The 9516-nt window shown below is 45.5% G+C and overlaps 1 protein-coding gene across 1 annotated transcript; it reads left to right on the top strand.

The window, feature by feature from the left end:
- Positions 1–5779: 5779 nt before the first annotated feature.
- LOC109752094 (uncharacterized) lies at positions 5780–8463 on the top strand. The gene is made up of 2 exons (XM_020310960.4): positions 5780–6991; positions 8052–8463. Exons 1-2 carry the CDS (start codon positions 6057–6059, stop codon positions 8116–8118), a joined length of 1002 nt encoding a protein of 333 aa, XP_020166549.1. The 5' UTR covers positions 5780–6056; the 3' UTR covers positions 8119–8463.
- The last annotated feature ends 1053 nt before the right edge of the window (positions 8464–9516 follow it).

Raw genomic sequence — 9516 nt, 5'->3', positions numbered from 1 at the left:
ATACAGAAATGGCAAAGGAAAATTATATTGAGAACAAAATCCAAAAGGATAAATGTTGGAGCTTTTCTATTCCAATGTAATATGTTTATTCCTTGTTTTGTTTGTATTAGTTTCTTTTTCTTTTCTTTTTTGCGGGGGATTGTTTGTATTAGTTTCATTTCATCATTCTTTTGTTTTAGCAATTTCCCAAGGCGACAGGAGTATTTGTGTACACTATACTCTATATTTATAATGAAAGGAATATTTGATGTTTCACCCTATGTCATCCCGGTCCCCAACTTTTAGTGAAGACTATAATGCCTCTTGGAAATTCAACTTAGCTCCCGGGAGCATATGCTCAGGCATGACAAGAAAAACTTCATAATTCCTTTTATGCTCAGCTCTTTTTTTTAAGCTCAAACAAATAAACAGGCATGTATTTATGTCCTTTGATTGTTTGTAAATATTTATGAAAAAAAAAAACACAAGTACTGTGACCTGTCTTGCAAAAAACAAGTTGTGTTTAGACACTAACATGAACATGTACAAAAATCAGAGGTTTTAATTTGTTTTCTGTTTGTTTCAACTTTATTGTTTATCCCGGGAGCATATGCGCCTATGTCCTTCAACCTTAAAATAAAGAATCCTACTTTCAATTATTAGCGCTATGACACATGTCCCCCTCAACTATGCCAAAGAGGCTTTGCAATAAAATGGCATGATTTTGACATTGTATGACAACAGGTGGATCATAATTGCCAATATTTTCCACATTATTTATTAAAAGCTCTGACTCAAAAATATTGGAGTTAATCACTAGTATATTAGAACCTCAAGAGTAAAGAAAACTACTAGAATATCCTAGAACAGCTGGAAAAATCAAGAAAACCAACGGTTAGGTTGACAATTGTATTTAAAAGACAAGGACAATCGATTTACATATAATCACTCTGAAATCAAGATCCATGAAAGTGGATGCATATGAAAAAATATTTTGATTGTGTATTTTTTTACTATGTATAAATCTCTTATACTCCCTCTGTAAACTAATATAAACTAATATAAGATCCTTTAGATCACTAAAGTAGTGATCTAGATATTGTTGAGGAAATCGCTAACTGGTAGTTGCTCGATTAGCTGGCGAGTAGGGGATTAATGGGCTAATTGGCAAGTTAATCAGCCATTCAATCAATTAATCGGTGAACTTATCGGTTTATCGGCTACGTGGTGACCCTACAAGTAGGGATTAATCGGCAAGTTAACTGGTTAACCGGATGAATTCTTCAACAAGGGATCCATACGATCTTATATAACTTTAAAGAGGGAGTACATGATACCAAATTTCTTGGTTTCTCCCATTTTTCCTCCTAACTGTCAATATATTCTCGGGAAATCAATTATTATTTTCTCTTTTTTATTTCACATGACTTTTGACTTCCGGTACGCATAAGTGTACTTCCAAACTATATGGATTGGGAGAAGATCCAGGCCGAAAAAGACTCTGGCTACCATGAGTGGGGCAGGAGGGGATCAGAACTGATCAAGCTTTCGTCTAGCGCTTCGGACTTCGACTCGAACTCCAATGGCTATGGCCTGGCGATGTGGATTTGGAGAAGATCCCGCCCGAAAAAGACTCCAACTCTGACTAGATTGCTTAGTTTTATTTTTTTAATCGACTAGTTTAAATCTGTGTTATGCAATGTAGTTTTAACCGAATTGTGCTATTTTTTTTTATTGATGGTATGCAATGTAATTTGAATCAAATTGAGCTATCGATGTTCAAATTAGTGTGAATTTTTTTAGGGGGGTAGATTTAAAACTTCGGCTAGGAACCATATTTTTTTAACTCCCAAACATAAATATAAGGAGTTGTAGTTTAAGAAGGCATATAAGGGGCTAAATTATAAGGCTTGAGCTAGAGATGTCCTAAGATCAACTCTGTCCAATCCCCTTAAATTTAGAGGAGTAAACGGATGAGTATCCTTTAGAGGAGTACTTTTACTCTTTAAAGAATGGTCGTTTCTAACCGATCTCCTAAACTTAACAGAGTAAAAAAATATTTTTGCCAAACCTTCAAACGGCCTCCAAGATTGTATCTTCTTCAATGCGGACATGATCGTCAATGGCATCGGCCCAACACCCATAGGCCAACTCTCGAACAGCTGCGATACGCTTCATCAAAGGGCTCGCATTGATATCTCTGCATGCATTCCTCCTGCGGTTGAACCAATCATCATGCTTCTCCACTGCATCTGCAATGGTGAGAAAGACTTGTGTATATCCAAAATCACTGGCAAAAATATTTCTCTCGATAGGTTGGATTAGGTTCAAAATTATCTCTCGTAATCTAGGCATGGCCCTCCGCTCTATCACGGTTGAGGTGTATGCGGCCGAACTGCGATCGTCTCCTTGGCCGCCGAATATCATCATTGAGGATTATGCCAACAACCATTTTCGAAGTCATTTCCATCTTCTTCCTCCTCCTATGATGAAGAGTCCTTGAAGATCATCTCTTTCAGTCTTTTCATCTTCAATTTAATTGACTCAGTTCAATTCAATTGACAAAATAAAAAAATAAAAAGCAACAAAAACTCACTTGGAAAACCATCGAACAGTTACGAGGCGGTGGAGGTGTCACCGCTGACCATCAACCTTTTGGTTGCAAGGACTTGAGCGAGAGAGAGAGAGAGAGAGAGAGAGAGAGAGAGAGAGAGAGTTGAGGCTTGGAGACATGCGAAGGAGTCATGGATCATGTTGCGGGACATTAACCTCTTGAATCATGAAGGGAAGAAGTGGTTGGTCCACATGAAAAAGAGAATCAATGACCGCGACAACTGAAGTCATCGATTCATTCGTGTAACGCCAATCTATGTATGAATTGTTGAATTTTATTTTGACATGTAATGAATTGTCCTTTGCTTTGTATCGTTGAATTTGTGATGAATTTACGTTATATAATGAACACGCATGAAGTTGCATGGAGTTGAGTATTGAGATATGAGGAGAGTGGTGAAGGAGGACAAATAAGAGCATATACAACTGGAGCCCGCCCCAAACGCCCGTACGGGCTGCACGGCCAGTGATCGGACGCAAAAGCGGCACCCAACTTGGCGCCCCAAATCCGACCCAAACACCCGGACTGACCGATAACCCCCATATTCGGCCCATATATGGGGCGGATATGGGGACGCCCGCCATGTCGTCTCAGCCCGCTAGGGCCCGTGCCACCCCCATAAAAAACCCATCCAATTCGAGGAATCCTAGTCAAACATCAGTCCACACTCATCTTCTCCGCTCTCCGATGCCTGCAAGCCAAATAGGGTAGTGTAGCACTTCCGCAGAAGTATCTCAATGAGTAATCGTCCCAACGAAGAGCGGAGGGGAGTATTTATAGTGGCGCTTCTGTCACACGCACGATGTCACGGTTCTTGTGCAAAGTAACTGCTTGAGCTTCTGCATATGTTGTTACTGTCCTGATGGACGGATAAACCAGATTGACAAGGATAAAGGATTTTAAAGTAACAACTGTAAAAACTATTAAAAGTATAACATAAATAAGAATTAAAGTCGTGTTCCCTGCAATGAAGAGATTAGGCACGGAGAGAACTCAGTTCATGGTAAGAATATATCAGGTGTGCCAGTGCGACGGTAATACCACTTACCTTGTATTGTATTCATAGTATTTGGTATGTGTGTTCTGGTAGGCAGATCACCCGAAGGTTATGAAACTCCTTCACACGGGATTATATTTCATTCTATGGTCCCGCTTCACCGTTTAGGTCTTGAGATCATGTTGTCTAGGCCCTTAAATTGGACAACATATATAGAGTTCACCACAGTATAACACCATACTAGATAGATCATACTACTGCAAATACAAATGACAACATATAGGATAGGCACAAATGAATCTTACCACTTACCTACATCCCCCATGCCTATGGTGAATTACTCACGCATCATAAGAGGGGAATCAATCACAATAGAGATAAAACCCATGAAATCCATATTGATAATACCGAGAAGATCCACAATAAGATGAAATGGATACTTCCAATGTTCTTGATCTCCATATGAGATTGAACCAAGTTACAATTGTTCTCACAAATTGGAATTATTCTTACAATAGTGAACGGGGTGTGATGATGATGAAGATGAAAGGACTAAAACTAAGAAGATCTCCAATGGTTCTTCGGATCCCCTCTTCTCCTATTCTGGATGTGGTGGCGGTGGCTAGGGTTCTCTTCTCCTCCAGGTTCCTTCACGAGAGTGTCTTGTATAGACGAGGTGGAGCTGTTGGCACTCCATACGACCGCTCATACGAGCGCTCGCGGTTGTATGGAACGCCGTCTTTTGATCTGGTGCGCCTGATGACTTGAGTCTCTTCATGGAAGTTGCTCCATTTGACTTGATTTAGAATAATCCTCCTTGGTTTCCTTCCATATATGAGATTTCCTACCAAACATTGAAAAAATGGATTTTCTTCTCTTTCGAAGGATTATCGTTAGAAGTATCCCGAAAGTGATAAAGTCTAGTGAAAACCAAATAAGAATCACTAGAAAAAGATCACAAATTCTCGAGCCATCACTCTCCTCGTCTCCTCTGCTTCCTCCCAAACCATACCCTCCCCTCCGCCATGGCCAACTACGGCGAGCGCTCCGGCAGCAAGTCTGATCCCATCGATTGGGACGGTCTCATCAAAGACGAGGACGACGGATCTAGCTCTGGCGCAACGGACGACGAGGAGCGCACGCTACGCACCGCCATCGAGCGCTCGTGTGTGGACACCGTCGGGAGCTCAAGCTCCCTTGCGTCCGCCGCGAGCTCCTCCACCTCCTACAGGCGGAATGCGAGTCGCGGTCACCCGTCCCGCTCTGCGCCGCTCCAGATTCGAACTGTGGGTGTCTCCCTTCCCCTCGAACGCGGGCACCACCCGGCAGCAGTGGGTGCTCGTGCCTGCGGCTCCAGTGCGGATGTGCATGCCAAAGTCGGAGGCGAAGGGGCCCGGTGCGAGCGGCAGTGGGCGGTGGCTTTGCCAGCGCCTGATTCTTCCCGCCAACGGGCGCGCTCCGTCCACGTCAACCCGAAGGGGGCGCTCCTTCGCGAGGTCATGCAACGGTGGTTGACCATGGCGGAGACCGACGCGCGGCGCCTCCGGCGCAAGAACGCGTAGGCGCTCCGCGTCGGTCTCAAGGTGTCCGAGCGCCTCGCCCGGGAGAAGAAGACCGCCGCCACCAAGGCCGCCCGCCATGCGAAGGAGCAGCAGCGCCTCCTTCGCTACCTCTCCGGGTACATTTCGTCTGCGTTGGAGAGCGGCACCACCATGGACGACGACGACCCTCCCCCGTCGACACATACATGGAGGAGATGGACCGTCGCGCCGCCGAGCGCAAGGGCAAGGGCCCAACCAAGAAGTGGTGAACTCCGGCCACCCGCCATGCTTGTTTATATTTTAGTTGTTTTTAGATTTAGTTTGAACTAGCTCGACCCTTTTGGATGAACAAATTGCATGTCTGATTCTGCAACTGCTAAGTTTCAATACTATCTCTATGATCTATGCAGTATGTATGGATTTGCATGAAATAGGGTATCCGTATTTGTTGCTTGTGGTTGTAGAGGGAAAATTTGGGTATTGTCCGGACAGGGCCAGCGGATACGCCCGGACACACCTGCAGGCGAATAGGGCACCAAATTTGGTGTTTCTTGTTGTAGATACTCTAAAGACGTGACAGGCGATGCCAGCACGTGCGTCCGGGCGCATCCGCGGATACAGATGTATAGGGCCTCGGATTTGCTAACTATGGTTGTAGAGGCTATGAGGGGATGGGTTAGAGTTGCTTAACCGGATCAACCGCGGCAACCGGACCGGCAAAGCTGGGCCGTGCAACCGCGGCAACGACCTTTAAAGCCAGTGTCCCGTCCGCATTCACTGCGCGCAGCGGTGCGTGCTGTTGGCGCCGAGCACACCTACGCCGTGATTTACCACCACTTCAACGGAGCCTTTAAAGCCGCAAAAGCCCCGCCGCAAGCAAACCCCACACACACGTAACACCCTCCACACCGCTCCCTCTCTGTCGATGGCGAGGCGGTCGGTGCATCGGAGGCAGGAGTTCAGCTTCGCGGGGGACTCGCCGACGCCGTCGTGGGGCGCGGAGGCCGGCGAGGGGCGCGCGCTGCCTCCCCGGCCGCCGGTGGTGGCGACGGCGAATCCCATGGCGCCGCGCGCGGGGGAGGAGGACTTCCGCTGGCTGCAGGCGTCCAGGCAAGGCTCGCCGGAGTCCGGCTCCGGCACGCCGTCGCCGCAGCTCTGGGCGCACCACGACCGGCTGTACCCGGCCTCCGCCGGGAGCTCCCCGTCGCGCGCGCAGGCCATCGCCGGCTACCGCCGCGAGATGCTCGACCTCGTCCGCGGCCTCCCCGAGGCCGCCTACGAGCTCTCCCTCCGCGACATCGTCGAGTCCCGGCCCTCCCCGCTGCCTCCTCCTCCACCACCACCACCACCACCACCACCACCACCGGCTCAACCGTACGCCGTCGCTACGCAAGAACAAGGAGGCGGCGAGCCCAAGAAGGACGTCACGGCGGCTGCCATGGACGGCGACGAGGCCAAGAAACAGAGCGACGGCGGGGGCAAGAAACAGGGGAAGGCAAGAAAGCAGAGGACGATGGGGAGGACGCGAAGCCGGAGCATGGAGCGCAGCGTGAGCCTGGACACCGGCCTGCTCATCAAGCTCTTCCTGCCGCTCTCCGTCGGCCGGAAGAAGAAGGTGTCGCCCAAGCCCGCCGCGGTCGCCCCCGCCAAGGACGGCAGGAAGAAGACCAAGACGAAGAAGAAGAAGCAGGGGAAGAAGGAGGAGGAGGAGTGGTGGAAGAAGAGCGAGTTCAGCGAGGCGGGGAGCAGCAGCAGGACCAGCAGCAGCGGCAGCAGCAACAGCAGCGCCAGCAGGAACAACGAGATTGGAAATGGAATTGGCGGCAACAACCCAAAAGCTCCGGCCAGGAGTAGGAGCAGGTAAAAAAAACTTTGTTCTCGATTGAGATTTTTTGCGCAAAAGAGTAATAACATAATTTTTGAATAAATTATTTGTGCTTATGGTCTAGTTACTTAGTTGTTCTTATCCAGATATGAATTTAACACTGTTTTGGAAGAAGAACCCCAAAAAATTAATCTTAGTTCAGATCTGGAAATGGTAAAAGATTATCAAATGTAAGCATGAGTCAGCAAATACGTCAGTATGAAAATTGTATGGTATAGGCGGCTAGAGAAAGGCCAAAATTAAGTGCGCCTTCCTTCTGGAAGACTGGAAACTTAGTGTGAAGTCATGACAGTTCCTTGGGGGCAGATCGGTCAACACGGCAAAAGATAGGTCATGGTTTGAAGTCCATCTTGTTTCGTAGTAGTCAATTCTTTGTATCCGCCTCTTTGGGCAGAAGGAGCCATGACTTCACATGATCATTTTTCCAAGTCTTCTCTCTTGCTTTCTCATTGGTTACGAACCCACAATATATTTTGTGTTTAGATTTTATTATTAGAAGAAAGGGCTATTTGTTTTGTCGTGGAATGTTGAAATATTTGTACTGTCTAATGGAATGTTCTGATTTATTATATGTTTTGCTCTCTTTTGAATTCCGGTCATCACAGTACTGATAAAAAGTGCGGCTTGCCATATTATTAACCCATATAATCTGATTATTGCTGTTTTTTTTCATAATTATTCCTCAGTTGTGATAAATCTTTGTAGGTTCATTGCATAGGTTCCGTATTAGGCTAAAGTCACATGGGATCCAATCACACCTAATTTACGATCAAATGGATCTCCTGGGCCTTTCTTCCTATTGCCAACTTTGGCTCTTGATCCTTTTTGAAAAAACACAAGTCCAGCGCCTTCTCACCTGAATCCCAATCATTGCACAAATGCTTTATGCCCTACTAAGCAACGGCTAATTTAATCATCATCTCCCCACTAAGAGATTAGAGCATATATCTAGCTCAGCTCATGACATGACCTTGATCATACCAAACTATTATCATTCATTCATGCTCTAACAAACTCTCGTTTGTGCTGGTGCAGAAAGAGAATCGGGTGCTATGGTTTCTTCGTGGCAAACAAGAGCAAAAATGGGGTCATCAAGGAATAAAACTATGCAATTGCCAAGACCACGCGATCAGCTCATATGAACACCGGCATGGCGATCCTAACGACAATCACTGCACAGCTGCTCATACATGCACAAAAATGGAGCTCATGGAAGCAAAGACTCGACGTGCATGCCTAAAAACTGGTGGAAGATCATGATGTGACCACTGCCCGTGCACAGGTGGATACATCTTGCCCATGGAGATTGCAGAGGACAGATGAGATCCAACAATTGTAGCACTGAAGTCTTGACTTTGTCACATATGTTGTGCTTCTTTCTCTTTATTTTTTGGAGAAATATATGTTGTATGTATTTTCTCAGACAATCACATCTCTGGCTTGTACCATCCCCTGTTTGTACATGTTTTTATACAATCATTTCTTTTGTCGGTAGTTGTTGTTAAACAAAAACAAAAACAAAAACAAAATCGCAGATACTGTGGATGAGGATGCGCCCAGGCAGTTGTTTAGTTTTCTTCTCCTTTCGTGGGCTTGCCTTTCTTGACACACGACTTACCAAATGACCAAAAGATCAATGCGAAGATCCCATCAGATACCCACTGGTTAAAATACGGACGCCTTCGTTAGGCCTTGTACAATGGGAGATGCTTAGAGGGGTGCTTAGAAAAATAAACCGAGATTTTCTTAAGCACCGGTGTCTATTTCTACAGGAGAGACGCTTAGTTAAGCGTCTATCCTGTTCAAATAAGCACCGATGCTTAAGAAAAGTCTGGTTTATTTCTCTAAGCACCTCCCATTGTACAAGGCCTTAGACTGATGATTTGTTCAAATGAAATGGAGCGAAAAGAGGAGATTAGTTTTTTTAAGACAGTGAAATGAGAGATTAGTTCAACAGATGGTGCTGCTTTTGTATACTAATTGATTATCTAGTGCATGGACCCAAGCAGAATCTAGCCGTTTACGATTGTAATCATAGTCGGATGATAAGGAACTTTAAATTATTATATTATTACTTCCGTTCACCTGCCATTTGAGTTAAGAAACGTTATGGGTTTATGGTTGCGGCTGGGAACGGAGTGGCAAATACACGAGCGTCATGAACCAAAAATTTACCAGACGTTGAATGTAGGCTAAATCCGTAGCATTTCATTGACAAATATCTTCAAGAAACATGGTATGGGCAAATCACATGAGCAATCTTTCAAAAATTATCACCAAATTTGCTACTCTTTTAAGGAGAACCTTTTGCCAGAACTCAACTTCATGTGCCTTACGGCTAATATTTTGCTAAAATAGCTTTCAAGATCGTAAGCACGTCTGAGTTCAGCCATGATAAAAGCCAAAGCCAAAGCAAAAGTTAAGTCGCCGTATTTCATAACATAATCATGGGGTAGAGGTGAAAAACATTGCAAGCTGTATCAAACAGAATAGTCTGTGA

This window comes from Aegilops tauschii, chromosome 4 (assembly GCF_002575655.3).
Source record: "Aegilops tauschii subsp. strangulata cultivar AL8/78 chromosome 4, Aet v6.0, whole genome shotgun sequence".
Taxonomy (NCBI): domain Eukaryota; kingdom Viridiplantae; phylum Streptophyta; class Magnoliopsida; order Poales; family Poaceae; genus Aegilops; species Aegilops tauschii.
The sequence above is the reverse complement of the archived record's forward strand: the minus strand, read 5'-3'. Positions and strand labels throughout refer to the sequence as shown.